General features: G+C 37.1%; 2 protein-coding genes across 2 annotated transcripts in view; one reads left to right on the top strand and one right to left on the bottom strand.

Moving 5' to 3' along the window:
* Positions 1 to 8,747, top strand: part of SLC7A6 (solute carrier family 7 (amino acid transporter light chain, y+L system), member 6) — a 23,840-nt gene extending 15,093 nt beyond the window's left edge. Inside the window, exons 5-9 of the mRNA XM_009578852.1 lie at positions 4,786 to 4,889; positions 5,932 to 6,028; positions 6,282 to 6,431; positions 7,155 to 7,338; positions 8,653 to 8,747. Of these exons, the coding sequence (XP_009577147.1) occupies positions 4,786 to 4,889; positions 5,932 to 6,028; positions 6,282 to 6,431; positions 7,155 to 7,338; positions 8,653 to 8,747 (630 nt within the window). The remainder of the gene's footprint in view (positions 1 to 4,785; positions 4,890 to 5,931; positions 6,029 to 6,281; positions 6,432 to 7,154; positions 7,339 to 8,652) is intronic.
* Positions 8,748 to 11,534: 2,787 nt separating this feature from the next.
* On the bottom strand, positions 11,535 to 15,544 carry SLC7A6OS (solute carrier family 7, member 6 opposite strand; the record flags this gene model as incomplete). Its single annotated transcript, XM_009578853.1, has 4 exons — positions 11,535 to 11,656; positions 12,129 to 12,258; positions 13,073 to 13,273; positions 15,167 to 15,544. Coding segments are annotated over 4 exons (831 nt in total), but the record flags the coding sequence as incomplete, so codon positions are not given.
* Positions 15,545 to 16,158: the final 614 nt, after the last annotated feature.

Here is a 16,158-nt window from a genome sequence, read left to right as displayed (position 1 = left end):
GCTGCTTTTAGTTCAACCTGTTTGTATAGAACTGTTGCTTGGACCTTTAAAAGGACAAAAAAGTGTTCTTGCAAACCATTCACAAATTACCAGCTGATGATCATGAGATCAAACTAATGCAAGATAAAAATAAAACGTAGTTAAATCAGTCATTCATGTCTTGAAACAAAGCTGTAATTCAGTTTTTGACCATTCTTCTGGGAGTAATGTAACATTTTAGTCATGGCAAAATGAGGGCAGTTCAGCTGAGAAGCGCATAGCTGGAAGCTTCTTCCTTCATTATTATTCCCTCTCAATGGTTTGGGGAAAAAAAAATCAGAACTAAGGGGAACAATTCCAGGTGCATGTCTTTCTACAGTGTGCGTGTATATATGTATATCTTACATGTCCAATGGATGGGAGGGCATAAAAGGACTTTATCTGTAATTGCAAGTGCTGTATCAGCCATTGAATTCTCTTACTGTTTCCTAGCTGTTAGAAGCAGTTATAGTTCAACTCTGGACTACAGGACTTGTCAGACTATATCAGAGATGACAATTTAATCTCTTAATCCTTCTTGCTCTTTAGACTTTCTCAGAAGAAACCTGAGAAGAAATCCATCCCCATAGTGGTGGCTTTCTCCTGTTATGGTGGACTAAATGCTTCTGCTATAGCTGCCTCCAGGTAGGCTCCTCTGTCATCCTCCGCATACCCTTGCGAATGCTCCATTCTTTCCCCTGTTGCCAGCTCATTTGTTTTTATAAATGCACTTCACTACTCCCAGAAGTAGTGGTAGTTAAAGTGGAATTGGTCAAGTGCTCCGATCAGAGCCCAGGTGTGGCTCATTTGTGGAGGATCCATGATTGTACAATTGCAGTTTTAGCAGAAAGCAGCCACTAACTCTTCTCCTTCCCCCCCTTTTTTTTTTCTCTTGGTACAGTGCACGTGGTGTATGTACTTGATAACTTGATTGCTTTTTGCACTTTTCTCTGCCCTTCTTTCTTACACAAAATAACCCTCTGACATATGCACACAGTTGAATGCTTATTGTGGCCACTTTTACTTATACTTCAGTAACGCTGCAAGAAACATTGTAGAGATCTTTGGTTTTGTCATTGTTCACAAGAGACTATAGCTCAGCTTTGGAGAAGACATTTCTTGGCATCTATTAAAATGGGAGTGTTGAACGATTTGTAAATGTATACTCTGAAGTATAAAAGTGTGCTTATTGTCTGAGTAGTGGTACACGAACTTGGCTGATTTTTATGTTAGAAATGAGGGTGAAACCCTGTCAGAAAACACCTGCATAAGGGTAGGTGGGTCTATACTTGTCATGTTAAGCTAGTTAGTATCACTAGAAAGTTTAGCCAACCTTCAGGTACCTTTCAACTTTGTTTTGCTGAAAGATCATTTTGCAGGTAGATCTACTTGGCAAACCATGCTGAACTTTCTAGATCATTCTCAATTAAAATACTCTCTTGCCTTACTTAGGGAAAAGTTAAGCTCTTGAAGTTAATCCTCCACCATTTGCTCTCTCAGGAATCCCAACTACAACATTAGAAAGTACATTGGAAATGACAGTGTTTGGTAAAGGCTGTCACTAGGTTATTCTCTCTTTCGAAGAGGCTGACTCATACAGATCTAGGGAAATTAATTATTTGACTTTGAGCTTGATCAACAGTTGTTATACATCATATAGCTTGCATCCAGAATAGATTGAATTTATAACGTTTTGATCTGTGTATAATTTGTGGCAGTGATACCATAGCTTTGCCTTAACTCTTTGTGGTTTTTACTGCTTGTATGAGTGATTGCTGTTTTCCAGGGTGTGTGAAAAAATATTAGCATATCTTAGAAAGATTGGATATACATTATAGGATGGAAATGACCTTTGAGTTAGTCCCACATCTGGCATTCCACACTGGCCCGTTACTAGATGTTTCAAAAGGGAAATGCTTGCAAAGAATAAACACCAACCTGCCTTTTGAGGGAAAAAGTTTCTCCAAATGACATATTAGCTAATTTGCATCCTGCAGCATAAGATTACATTCATACATTTTCTCTCTCTTCTTTAACTTTAGCTGTTAATATTACTTACCTAAATGCTTATCCTTTAGGCAACCTTACTAAACATCTTAATTCTTTAACATCTTGTTGAGTGACTTCTGTATCTTAGCTTTGTATATTTTAAAAAAAATCCTCCAGCAGTTTTAACTTTGGTGTCTAGTAATTTCACTTGCTGTTTGGCTTCAGAAATCAGTAGTCCAGGTTTAAATCATCCTTTAAAATATTACAACAATTGCCTGTTAGAATTTTCATCTTGTCCTCATTCTTACTTGTTCTGGAGAAATTGTCTTAATTCATTCACTGGATCATTATGAATTACGTTCTGCTTTGGGAGACCAGAGGGAGACTTTGGGAGGTTTCTCAGAGCTGCATTTAGATCCAGTAAGGATCTGAGAGAAGCACTGTGGGTTCTAGTAATTATTTATTCTTGAGAAATCTTTTATATACAATAATGTAAATTAATTGTTGCTTGTTCAGTTTCAGTTGACTGAAAATGGGTAATCCGTGATGTACAGAACACATTTCTTATGGAATGGTCTTCTGCTAAATTGATGTTCTGATTTCAGCATGAAATAGAATTCGTACATGGATTAGTTCTTTTATACTTTCCTCGTGTTAATTTTTATAATTTCTGTGGGAATCTGTGTGTGTGCATTTTTCCACCCCTGTGTTGAAGCTGTTTTGAGGGAAGCTATACTAATATGTATAAACTAAAAGAGCTCAGGAAGAGATGTGCTTTAGTAAGAATCAGGGTGACTAACACAGTTGATGCATTGACTTTGAACCTTTTGGCAAGGTTCCCATGCAACGCTCTTGCATTGTCCCTTAGCAGCAGGAAATCCTATCTGCCTTTGCTGAGGCTCAACTAAATTACACAAAAGGATAGAATAAATTTTGCTTTTTAGTGTAGATGATGGTGTACAGCTAAGCAGAGTTGGATTCTGAACCTTAACCTGGATAACGTGCTGAACAAAGCACTTTGTCAACCCAGACAAAGAACAGGAAACTTCAACCAGCCAAGCTTTATTTTATGTCAGTAAATTTTTCTGCATTTTATGGTTTAAAGATTGACGTTATATGCAGGGTTTTGCCTCATGAAAATCAATTATTCATTTCATGAAAAAAAATCTATATTAAGTCATTTAGGCTTTTTTGACCTACAAAAACATTCAGAAAACAGATCATAATGCACTGCTTTTGGTGATCTTGTTCCTGGAGTAATTAAATCAAAATTTGACCACTGTTAAATCCAGATAACTGTACATGCTACAAAAAAAAGGCCAGTTCTGAATGTTAAGCCACTTTGAACTTCTTAGCTCATAAATGTTATGGTGAAGATCAATAGTTTAAAGGGGAGGTCAAGGGGGAGGTGTTTCAAAATACTAAAATATTAAAAACTGAAGAAAATTTTTGTCATGGAAAAGACAGGCCTGCAGAAAGATGAACTATTCTATATGCTTTTTGTGTCTGAGGATCTTGAAAATGATAATGCAAGAGAGAGCTAAGAAAGTGATTTAGAGAAAGGTTCATTAAAAGGTTTAGATTACTGCTACCTGCTGAGGTGTAAAATGTTCTAATACCCACAAAATCTTCGGGGTTTGTTTGAATACCACTTATGTATAAGTATATACCTTCCTGTTTCTATAAATAGTGATTTCATGCTGTCTAATATAGAAATGATTCTTTTGCTACCATGACTGTTAGTTTGCTTCTATAAAAGAAATCATGGAAGTAATTTAACTATCAGTAGGTAGAATTGGGATAGGAAGTCTTCCACCCACGTCTTCTGAACACAGCACGAGTGGACTTCTGCTTAACTCCGAACATGCTAATGTTCAGACATGTACAATGCTCAGACCGAGATGGGATTTAGAATAGCTGTCAGTCTTCATATATTAAATTTCTTGATTTTTTCAAACATTTTGTCTGATATTCTAAGTCCCTCTCCCTTTTTTCTCCATCCAGGAGGTTGAACAAAATTGACCAGGACAGTATCTTGCAAAGTATTACCCATTTTCATTATAGGTCCCAGATCACTGGCAATTGATGACTCTTACCACTTGCTTTGAAACTTTGATGCTCCTGGCTTCTTGGTTTCAGAGCTCTGTCACGGAAAGTCACCACAGTTGGCCTGTAGTATTGTCTAGCAACGTTAACAAATGACTGCTAATAAGATACTTGCTCTGTCATTTGCCATGTTGTGAGAGTAGAGCCCAAAGGCCCTGCTGGGGGAGCTAAAGGAAAAAGTGATGTTGCTTAGGAAATTGAAAAAGAAGGAAAATAAAATAGATTCCTAGAATAGTGTCTAGAAACAGCAGGTGTGATGGTGGCTATGTTTATCATCTACAATATGGCACTTCCCTTTTTGGATATATAATAATATTTTTGTCCTTTATTCTCTGTAGTCACTATGTTACACTTGAGTTCTGTAGTTCAGTTAGATAATAAAATATACTAGGATTGGTGAGAAAATTCTAAAAACGTTTTGTTTTCCTTTGTGAGCATTATTTTTGTGAGCAGAAAATGTGCATTCAGGTGCTTGGCTAAAGAAGTTTGTGCTTATTTAGAATCCATAAATAAATAAAAAAGCTGTGTGCTTCTTTGTGCCGCATTATGGATTGTCGTTACTATATTGCTATTTTTCCACACAAAATTATTAGAAAAGCTTTGATGCCATTGTTTTACATATACTTTGTTGCAGATATTTTCATGTTTCCTTTTTCTTTTCCCTTTTATTAGACATTTGCTGACCAGGTATTTGGTATCTTCAGCTGGACAATTCCCATTGCAGTAGCCTTCTCTTGTTTTGGTGGACTTAATGCTTCAATTCTAGCATCATCAAGGTAGTGCATGTCTCTTTCTGTTTGACAAATGTTCGTAAGTATTTTTACAGTTACTGTTATGCTCATCTGTTATGAGAGTGGCAAAAATACTTTTGTAACCGAACCTATAATGAATAGCCACAATAAAATAACAGACCTAAATAAACCTCTGTGTGTGTACATACACCCTTAACACTGCCTTACTTCCCCAAAGCGTTCCTAGCTGTATGCAGAGTACAATTAAAAATCAAATGAATGTTGTCTGTGTGGTGAGATCTCAGGCCTTCTCTTTATTTGGATTGAGTTATCTTCCATTTTACTTGATACAATAATTCTACCAAGTTCATGTTTTCAAATGTATTTACTTAAAACTTACTGACTTTCCAAAATCAGTATCTTTAAGTTTTCTTCCAAGTAAAAAGTTTTAAAAGTTGCTATTGCTGTTAAGCTGCAGTCAGAAAACTTAGGGTACAGTACAGAAGCTTTCCTCTGAGCACTGATTTTAAATAGATTTATTCAGGCATTTTAACATCCTTCCTGTCCATTGTATGTATGCACAATGCCTCTGTACTGAGAACAAATATGAACATGATCTGGTGAAGTAGTCAATACAGAACAATTTGCAGTTGATAATAAAATTATGTGTGTTTGGGTTTTGAGCATGTGGTTGAGTAACCTCTTTTTAGAGATCACCCTTTAGTGATCTCTTCTGGTTGGCATTGAAAATGATTCTGCTATAAGCTGGAATGTTTTCAGCACTAGCTTTTGGAATTTTTTAAAACAATAGAAATTTATTTCAGTTACTGTAGATATTTTCTATTTTACCTGTAGGATTGTTTTCTAAAAATGGGTGTTAACAGCGTGTTTCTAAAAGCTTATATATCTTTTAATGGTTGTTGTACAGTACATCTTTACCAGAAGGGTTGAATCCATGTTCCAGTTCAAAGGATAGAAATTCAGTGGTGTAAATACTTATTTTGACTGGTATTGTTGTTTGATATTCTGTAATACATTCTCTCTCACCTGTGGCCTCAATACCTGTTTTCTGATTTGTGTTTTTCAGGCTATTTTTTGTAGGATCTCGAGAAGGTCACCTTCCTGATCTGTTGTCTATGATCCACATAGGGAGGTTCACACCTGTGCCAGCACTGCTCTTCAATGTAAGTTATTACTGCTTTTCTTTTCAACTGTTCAGATGTGACTGTATGAATTATTTAAAGGAAGACTTTAAAAAAGCACAAGAGAGAACTTCAGATTTATTGTCATTGAGGTGATTTCTGAGAGTGAATTTTGAGAGGCATAAAATCATGCCAAACATCAAGGAATAAAAGGTGTTGCTTTCATGCAAAAAGCAGCATAGGCAATAAGTTTCAAACTTCTGTTGTTCATCTCACTCCTGTTCTTTTCTGACAGTGTGCTATGACCCTTATTTACCTGGCTGTAGAAGATGTCTTCAAGCTTATTAATTACTTCAGTTTCAGTTACTGGTTTTTTGTTGGTCTGTCTATTGCTGGGCAATTATATTTACGTTGGAAGGAACCAGATCGACCCAGGCCTCTTAAGGTAATATTTAATTATTACAGACCCTCTCTTTCACATAATGTAGAAGTAATGTCTAATATCTGGACCATACATGTTATGCCTAAAGGTTACGAATTGATCAGGACACAAAATATGGCTTTCATTTTATGTTGTACCATGAAAACTAGCTTGTCTGCTAGATAAGAATAAGTGATTATGGTAATAGTATACTCTTTTATTGTATGTTAATTCAATCAGTAGCCCTTCTGTCAACTGGAGAATGTCTCAATAGGCTAAAATAGTAGTTAGCCTTTTTTCTTGGATTAGAAATCTCAAATTAGGAATGCTTAAATCAACTAACTCTGTCAATACGGACAACATTTAGCTCTGATGGTGTTTCAGTTCAATATCTGATCCTCTTACCACCTTCTCGTACTTGAAGTTGATACGCTACATGAAAAAGTCATTCTTGTTTCCTGGGATTTATTAGATTTGTCTAAAAACACTTCATACTGTTATATAGTTTCTTTCAACACAGCGGGGTTACCATGCTTGATTACTTTTGCAATTTTTAGCAGCAGTTCTGTGCAAGAATTATTCTGCAGTTTGCTTATGGTTCCAAATAGCCAGATGTATAAGACAAAGAGCAGATAATTCCACAAAGTGGGGTTGAGAGGGGAAAGTTTGAAGTTCTCACCAAAACATTTGTAACTGTAGACAGCAAATATTTCAATAACATTCTGTTCTGTTTTTTTCTGTCTCTAGCTGAGTGTGGCTTTCCCAATAATATTCTGTATATGTACAGTATTTCTGGTGGTAGTGCCACTCTATAGTGACACTACAAATTCATTGATTGGAATTGCCATTGCTTTATCTGGAATTCCAGTCTTTTTCTTGGGAGTCTATTTACCTGCATCAAGGAGACCTCAGTTTATCAACAAGATTTTAGGTAAGTTTCTTTATGATGGAGGTGTTGTTAGAAAGAGGAAAATTAAATAAGTGTATCTCTGTTTGTTGATGAAAAGGATTGTGGTCAGTTGACCCTAGCCAGCAGCTAAGTACCCACAGAGCCATTCGCTCACCAGCACCCCCCAGCAGGATAGGGGAGAGAATCGGAAGAACAAATGCGAGAAAACTTGTTGGTCAAGATAAAGACAGTTTAGTAAGTGAAGGAAAGAGGGGAAAAAACCTGCTGCTGCAAACACAATCACTTCCACTTCCCACAAGCAGACCAATGCGCAACTAGTCTCCAAGCAATGGCCACCTTGGAAGACACCCTCGACCACATGCACGCACTTCTTCCTCTCCCCCAGTTTTTATTGCTGAGCATGACATTATATGGCATGAAATAGCCCTTTGCTTAGCTTGGGTCAGCTGTTCTGGCCACCTCCCCTCTGAACTTCCGGCCCATCTGGTTGCAGGGAGGGCAGAGTGGGAGGGGGGGAAAAAAAAGCCTTGATAGTGTGCAAACACTGTTCAGCAACAGCCAAAACATCGGTGTATATTTTTACACCCAGATTTTACTTACTGTATGTTTAAAAGACCATCCACTTTCTACAGATTTTGTCCTCAGTTTTTATGCATTTCCCTTTAATCAAGCACATGAAAAGCCTTTTTCTTAAGCAAGGTTGATGACTGTTAAGGGGCTGGACATTTCTGGTAATGCAAGCTAACTGTCTTGCTTTACTGAATCAGTTGTTTGAAGATGGATAGATTTTATGTCAGTCACAGATGGAATTTTGCCTTCTGTTGAATTGCTGCAGTTAAATTGTACATTTCTCTCCAGCAGTACACTGTTATCGTTACTATGTGAGAAAACCATGATGAGGGATGTGGAAAGGAAGGTTTATAGCGTAATCTTAGAATGCAACAGGATGTGGTGCTGCAGCAGCTAGTGAATATGTAAATACTCAGTAATCTTGTCACTTTCTGTGTGCTATTTGAAGTTCTGGTTTTTTGGTTTTTTTTTTATTCTACCAATTTTACACTCTTAATTATAGAGAAAAAAGATTTTGCTTCAGTTACTTGGCAGGATGCCTAAGAAGAAAAACACCCTAGGGTATCGACAGAACAGTTTTAAATGTTATCTGTTTAAAAAAATTGAGTGGAAGACACTTTTTATATTAACTTTTATTGTTTGTTTCCCTTAAGGGAAATGAGGCAGCATTCTTGACAACTAACTTTCAATAGTCAGATGCATGTTGTGTAATTAGCGTTGAGATAGGTGGCTATTCTTCTGATTTATCTTCAATTTCCTATGCAGGTACAGTCACACGAAACATGCAGCTGCTCTGTTACTGTGTTTTAACAGAGATGGACACAAATGAAGAGAAGAAGTTAGAAATCAAATCCAACTAAAATTTCAAAGCCATTACAAGAAACAGGAGGGAGGATAAAGCAATTATGACAACAAAAGGGAAGAGATGGAACTGGAAAAAATGGGAAAACTGTTTCCAGTGGTCTTTCAGAAACACTGAAAATGTACTTACTTGCAGTTGGATTCCCACATAAACCATGCCCTCGCGTCACCCTCCTAAACTGTGGCATATTTTCAGGGCATGTTTTCATTGGATAATGATTACATACTCATTTCAGGCACACAAACTATGCATCAATACTGTTCCTTCTTCAGAATTGGTATTAAAATGGTAAGAGCTAATGGATCAAATTAGATTTCTGCAGAACCAGGTGGCAAAGTAATGCATTTTTAAGTTAGACTGAAAACCACTTTGAGTCAAAAGACCAAAAGTCATTTCCAGCTTAATTCTGATGGATGTTTGCATGAAGTGATTTGCTGTGCTATCTCAGTTCTTATCCCAGAAGACAACTGGTCACAACAAACTACCTAATTTGTCATTATTAGCAGAAAAATGAATAAAGTTGTGCTACATTATTTAAAGACTGAACCAACCTTTCTCCCTTAAAGATAAGTATTTTATTCCATACACTATGTGGAAATGTGGTATCTAACTGATTTGATTAACATTTGATGATTCTTTCCTGTTAGCTTGTTAGTACTTGGTCAACTTCTGACAGGCTTTATGAAACTTCCAAAATCAAAATGTTCAGTTTGAAGCTTTTAACCATTTGTTTCAGTGAACACACATTAGCAGTGTTACCTCAGCAGTCAGAAAATTCCCTTTTTAAATTTCAGAGCTGTTCACTAGAAAATGACAATCCAAAAACTCACAGAACAAACCACTTTCTTTTTTTCTTCTATAGCAGAAGTGGAGTTCTGTGGCAGCAACTCTATCTTGAAAGGTAAGTAGCAGGGAGAGAAAACAGGAATAAAAACAGAAATAACAAGTAGTATTGCAAGACAGACAGATGCTCATTAGTAGTATTTGTAATTCCAAAGCCATAAGCCTAACATCAGGACACTTTGATACTGAATTTTGGTGCAGCAAAAGATAACATTAAGCCAGCCTGTTTGGCTAGCAGAATGACATATACTTAAAAAACATACCTGGAATTTTTATCTTAGTTCAGAATGTTTACCTCAGTTACCCTGAGTTTGTCCACATGTGCATTTTTTTGTGCATTTCAGTTGAACTAAATCTTGTAATCACAAGAATATGGCTGAAGCAATGCACACTTCAAATGCTGCATCACATTTGCATCAGCCACTTGAATAATATTTGGATTCTTGTACTCACTCCCTGACCAAGGTTATCTTAAACAAAAAGCTACAGATAATGGCAAGTGGTAGTAGATTGTGAAAACTAAGATGAAATGGACTCTTGGGCTACCTTTGTGAAGCAGCATTGGGACTTAAGATAGTTAAATTCTAGCTGAGGAACTTTGTGCACAGTTGGCACAGGCACATAAACATGTAGGGCCTTCTCAGTATTTAATGAAAATTAGCATTTAGCTGTTATAATACAGCTCTTTAGTCTTTCATATAATTAGAGTGAATTCAGTATCTAAGTTGAGACATCTGTCCAGTGGGCAGCATAACTTTAACAGGCTAGGGTTGTGGCACAAGTTAACAGCCATATTAACCTTTCTGTGAAACCAAGGAAAAAAATATTTTGCCCCCACTATCTTGACATCACCAGCCAGAACTAATTGACCTAAAGTCAGTGCTGCAACCTACAGCTCATGACTGACACAGATCTAACATCCTATTAGCTATTTTTTACAGACTCTAGGAGAGTGCTGAAATATTTTTAGTGTCCAAACAGGTAAGATTAAATTGTTTTAAAGATGAATGCAAGTTAAAATGCTGACATGGCTTCAGCTGTACCAATTCCTATGATCTTTAAATGAGTAAAGAAAACTCAGTCAAAAATTCTTTATTTACAATTTAAATGCACATATATTGTTCTGCTCCAATAGTAAAATTACTGGAGAGAGATCCAGCAATAAAATGGACAGGCATTTCACATGCTCAAGCACTTGTAAAAAAGGTAGTTTGAAACTTAGCAACAAATACAGTAGAAAGCACTAGGACAGAGTACCTTTTTCCAGGACTTCCACTTGCCATCACGGCAGACAGGGTGATCTTCTTGTGAAACCCAACATATTAGTTATGACAAGAAGGGCTGCTGCCAACAGTACCTCCATATATAATGGGGAGGTACTGTCGGTACAGATACAAATGCTTGGGCATGCAGCTTTAAAAAAAACCCCAAAAGTTCCTTCAGAACCTCACCATCACAGATGGGCAGAAAAATTATCTTAAAGCATATAGCGTCTTTTGCTTGGAACGAAAATTTGTATTGTCAAGTCGCATATTCACACCCATCTGTTTAATAACTACCAGCTGAAGCTGGCTGCTCAGTAACAGCTCAGATAGATAGTAAAAGGTTTTAGCATTTACTGGAATCCAATCTAGTATCTAACACTCAAGCCTAGTCAGTGAGCATTAGGGTGAACCATGCTAGTCACCAATAGTTTCAGAAGGCCAGACTGGCAAAAATTTAGCTTAAAGCACATCCATGTAAAGATTGGTTTCCTACTGTCCCAATGAGTACAACTTTTACCAGAAAGTGGTCTTCCAGGGTTTTTTTGTGGTTTTTTGTTTGTTTGTTTTTTAGTTCAACATTCTTATGAATAGCCATCAGCAGCTGTCTGGATTTTCAGTTCTACTGCCAACAGTAGAATTTAATCTTCAGTATGCATTTCATCTTCAAAAAAGGGCTGTTAGTCAGAATCCAAATCCTGGATCTCATCATATCCAAATTCCTGTAGAACCTCCTGTCGGTATTTGTTCCATGTTCTTCTCCTGTAACATTGGTCCTCATCACTGAAGCTCTCTTCAGACTCTAAAGAAAGAGCATCAACACTTTTCGATTATCCCTTCTTTTTAGTTAAACAGTTAGGTTAATCAAACTATTTTAAGCTTCTTGAGTAACTAACAAATACAAAGTCTGAACAACTACTATATTAGGTGAGGTTTGAATTGTTCTTGGAGTGCACTGGGATGGGGAGTTAAGAAAGCAGAGGCAGTGTTTCACAAGCACGTGGAACCAAGTCATCTATTCCTTCTCAAAACAAGCAATCCTTTGCAAGTGCAGCAGCCTGAAATGAAGTTCTTAATTCTGACTTTGCAAAAACACTAAGATCCCCTGTAGTTCTAAGAAAGATGATCCTTCTCTAAGATTTAACTCATTTTAAGAGCAGAACACCACCCCAGCAGTGCTCAGTTAGTTGCTTTTTTAGAAAGACAGCATGTAAAAATGGATGGGATTTATATGTGCACAGCATGAAAGCAAACAATATTTATGACAGGCATACCTTTTTCTCCATCACCATCTTCCTCAGGTAAGAATTCATCTTCATCAGGATAATCATTACGCCAGTTATTTTCATCATTTTCATCATCTTCGTCTTCATATATTTCCCCAGGAACATAATCATCATCTACCTGCATGTAAACACAAAACATAACAGTCACTATAAATATAGACACTCGGCATTAAGCGTTTTTTCATCCACCTATGCAATACTATACAGATCATAAAAAACTAAGAGACACTTAATCTACTGCAAGCATAAGTTATCCAACAGTTGCACAAAAGCACAGTGTAGAAAAAAATGTGTTGTCAGTATATTCACCAGAGCATAGCAATCTGCTTTACATGAAAAATAACAGTTAAGTCATGCATTTAAATGTTCCAGTTCAGCATTTAAATCAGGTTCCCGATATGCAAGTCTATTGATCACAGTATCTATGCAATGAAGGACTAAAGCTGACATTTAACTTCCTCACTCCACAGTCACTGAAGGACAATTCTATTAAAAGAAAATATCTCGTATTAAGATTAAAGTCAAGTCCTTAAATACTGAAAAAGTTGTGTGTCCCCCCTGCTTTTTTTACCCAATCGTATTTACAACTATATCTTAATCGCTGCCTCCTCGTCACAAATGAGACATGAATTACATAAGTTTACATTTCTGTGCCAAAATTTATTTGGCAATTTGAAGCCAGACAAATTCTTCTGAGTACATGAGCATTATCCCTTCAGTCTTCATTGTCATATCATAATTTGCTTGAATCAGTAGTAACGTGGAAGAACACAGGACTGGCAGTTACAAGAAGACTAACACAGAAGTCACTGAGCATACGTGTAGAATCTCAAAGGATCTTTCTTAGCATGGCAACTTTTAATGATGGGACTTTAAGCATATTTATTTGTGACCTTTCTATTTACGAAAGATCTGTTTTCCCACATCCTTACCAGTTCATATTCTTGTCTATAGGGCTGTACAGAAAGGATATTTTGGATCCAACCAGGGGCTGATGTTTCCATATAGTAGATGTCATAAACATACTCATCTTCTTTCTCATGGTGTTCTTTTTTACCATCTTCAGAAACATTTAAACGCTCACGGATCATCTCTACTGCATTGCAAAGAATCACATCTGGATCAGTCTTCTGCTGAGAAAAAATAAAAAATAAAAAGTGCATATTTCTACTGAAGCCACGCACACAAAAGTCTTACGTTACAGCCAACAGTTTTCTTTGTAGACAGAAGCTAACAGCTAGCTAAGGATGACATTCTGAAATCTTAGACCGAAACACTTTCCCACTGGAACACTGATATTTGGAACATTAGCAACCTACAACAGAAAGACACCGAAGAATTTTCCCATTAACTTAGTACAGCCAGCCGTGCCTTGTTTCAGATAATAGGAGAAAACTTCTAGGACAAGTTAATCAGAAACTATTGAAGGGGATATGACTAATCCCATAGAAATGTCCATCTGTTTCCGATGACATGCTGGTTGAAAAGACAAGTTTTAAGACAGCCTATGCTTTGTAGAGCATTACACTTGCAACATTGCAGGAAAGATGTGCATACAGTAGCACTGATAGCATGCAAGCAGATTACAGTATACAAAATGTACAGGAGAAACAATGAAAATGTGACAGGGCTGACAGGCCCTACAGATAGGCTTTTTATTTCCCGTATTTCCTCACTTCAACATTAACGCAAACTTCTTCATGCTTTCTCCTTCCTAATAAATTATTTGCAATGTATTTGCTTTAATGACCTGCACTTGAAGGTCTACACAGGCAGGTTTTTGCTGCCAATTTTTCTCTGCTGGAGCTTTTCAGAATATCTTTTCCAATTCACAGTGGTGTCTCCTAAACTACTTAAGTACTTTTCTGAGGAAAAGCTACAGACCAACCTTTCATTCACTTCTAAATACTTAACAGAATGAAAAAGAAAGCTTACTTCTTGCTTTCAACACTTACTGCTAGCTCTGAAAGAGTAAGAGGAAAATTCTGATGCTACCTCAGTTTCATTTCTGTTTTTCTAATCAGCAGAGTGATAGATTAACAGTTAACTAACAGATCTCAAATGTGTGTCTGAACTACTTGCTTAACAGAAAATGAGAGTTCATACTAAAGTTTGATGGTAAAGCCCTGAAATAACCCATAAGAAATGCTGAAGGATGACAGCTGGTAGGGCTCTTCCTCACCCTGTGTATCTTCTTTAACATTAAGCATTTTTTTACTTTTCCTCAGAGCTGTGATGGGCTGCATAAGTAATGCATCCATGTGTACTTACATACAGCGAAGAAACTACTAAAGAAAGCATACACAGCCCTCTCACCTTCTTTTCCGTATGGTTACGAGTCTCTTCAATACAAAATCTTCGTAACACTCTGTATGCAGGGCAACTCTACACAGAAGGCAGAGCTTCTTCATACTTAAAACCATTCTAGATATTGGTAACATAAACTGAACTGAAAACATAAACTTAACTCGTAATACCAATGAAAACAGGATGTAGGAGCTTAAGCAGCCTGTCAGACACCTAGAGTTCTGCTAAAAACAAAACACACAATAAAACCATACATTGGAATTCTGAGAAGGGGAGGCTCAAAAGTATCCTTTCCTTTAGTGAATCTTGCCTACAAGTGACATTCCTAGGCATCTGGGTGGATGAGAAGACATTGAATTAGATTTTTTTCTTTTCTAGGTAGAGAAGTTGTTAATCAAAAACCTCAGAGATCCACCTGACAGATGAATGTGAGAATTTATACATCAGAACAGGGTACAGAAAAAACAGAGTGGTGCAAGCCCTTCTTGTAGCAGCCAACTCCACACGGCTGTCTGTCTCAACAACATTAGTGCACTTAAGGATCCTCATGAAAGTTACTCCCTGTACAATATTCCAACTTGCAAATACCTAGTCAAAGCTCCTATTAAACAGTGGAATACTTACAATGCAAAAAAACTTCCACAGCAGTCAGTTTGCCCACATGTACCAGTCAACAGTGATATCAAAGTACTTCATGTACACTAAGTTCATTTGCTGACCTGTGGGTTTGCAGCAGTTACACTGGAGTCTCCCTCCACCTCCTCTTCGTGTTCAATATCAAACAACTGGAATTTCCCACAGCAGTCCAAACTCTTATCAACAGCACCGCTCTCCTTTTGCGAAGCATATTCCGTTGCTTCAGAGCCTGATCTGTCACCATCAATCGATGCCTCGCCATTTATGACAGGTGCAACTGTTTCAGTACAGTTAGGTCTATGGCTGGCTATTATACGGTAACGGTTTTCCTTCCTTTTCACTTGCTTGGAAGAACGGAGTTCCTGAATGATTCGTTGAGTACTTCCTAAAGAGGGTCGCAGTCTTTGAGCTGCTTTGTCTTGAGCGATCACTTTTTCAACGTATTTCTGAACCGGCTCATTCTGGGTAGAGGAACAAAACAAAGGAGGAATATAATGACACCATCAACACAGTAAATCATATTCCTTCCTAAAAGTTATTAGTAACTACTATTACTGGTGCTTCCTATTTGAGGACCACAATACCAATGTTCCTAACAACATTCAAGTAATTTCTACTACTTCTTGAAGCAACATAACTATCATGATATTCTCTTAATATAGGTAAAGTAGAAGATATTTGTAAATTGTAAAACTGTTTCAATCTGATTTTTAAACACTATTCTTTGTGGTACAGAATAGCCCTCCAGACAAAAACACATGCCTTTGGAAGATTGTGATGGTCCTAAATTTAAGGCACGATATACTTTACAGTCTCCTATAAAGACCAGTTCCCAAGAAAGACCAGTTTTATTCGATATAAAAGGCTGTACAGTGGATGAAAGTTGTTAACCCTGTAGGGCTGAGCTTCAGCACCTCAAACAGCAGAAATTCAGGCTTCACTTACTGACTATTCTGTAGTCTGTAAGTGAAGAACAGTCTGTAGGTATAGAAAAGTCAGTGGTGAACACAGCTTTTCACGGTGGTCACTCTGCGCTATGTTCCTTAACTAACAACCTTAACTAACAGCCTGCTTT

Source organism: Fulmarus glacialis, unplaced genomic scaffold (assembly GCF_000690835.1).
Source record: "Fulmarus glacialis isolate BGI_N327 unplaced genomic scaffold, ASM69083v1 scaffold19185, whole genome shotgun sequence".
Lineage (NCBI taxonomy): Eukaryota > Metazoa > Chordata > Aves > Procellariiformes > Procellariidae > Fulmarus > Fulmarus glacialis.
Note: the sequence above shows the minus strand (reverse complement) of the source record. Positions and strands in the feature narration are given on the sequence as shown.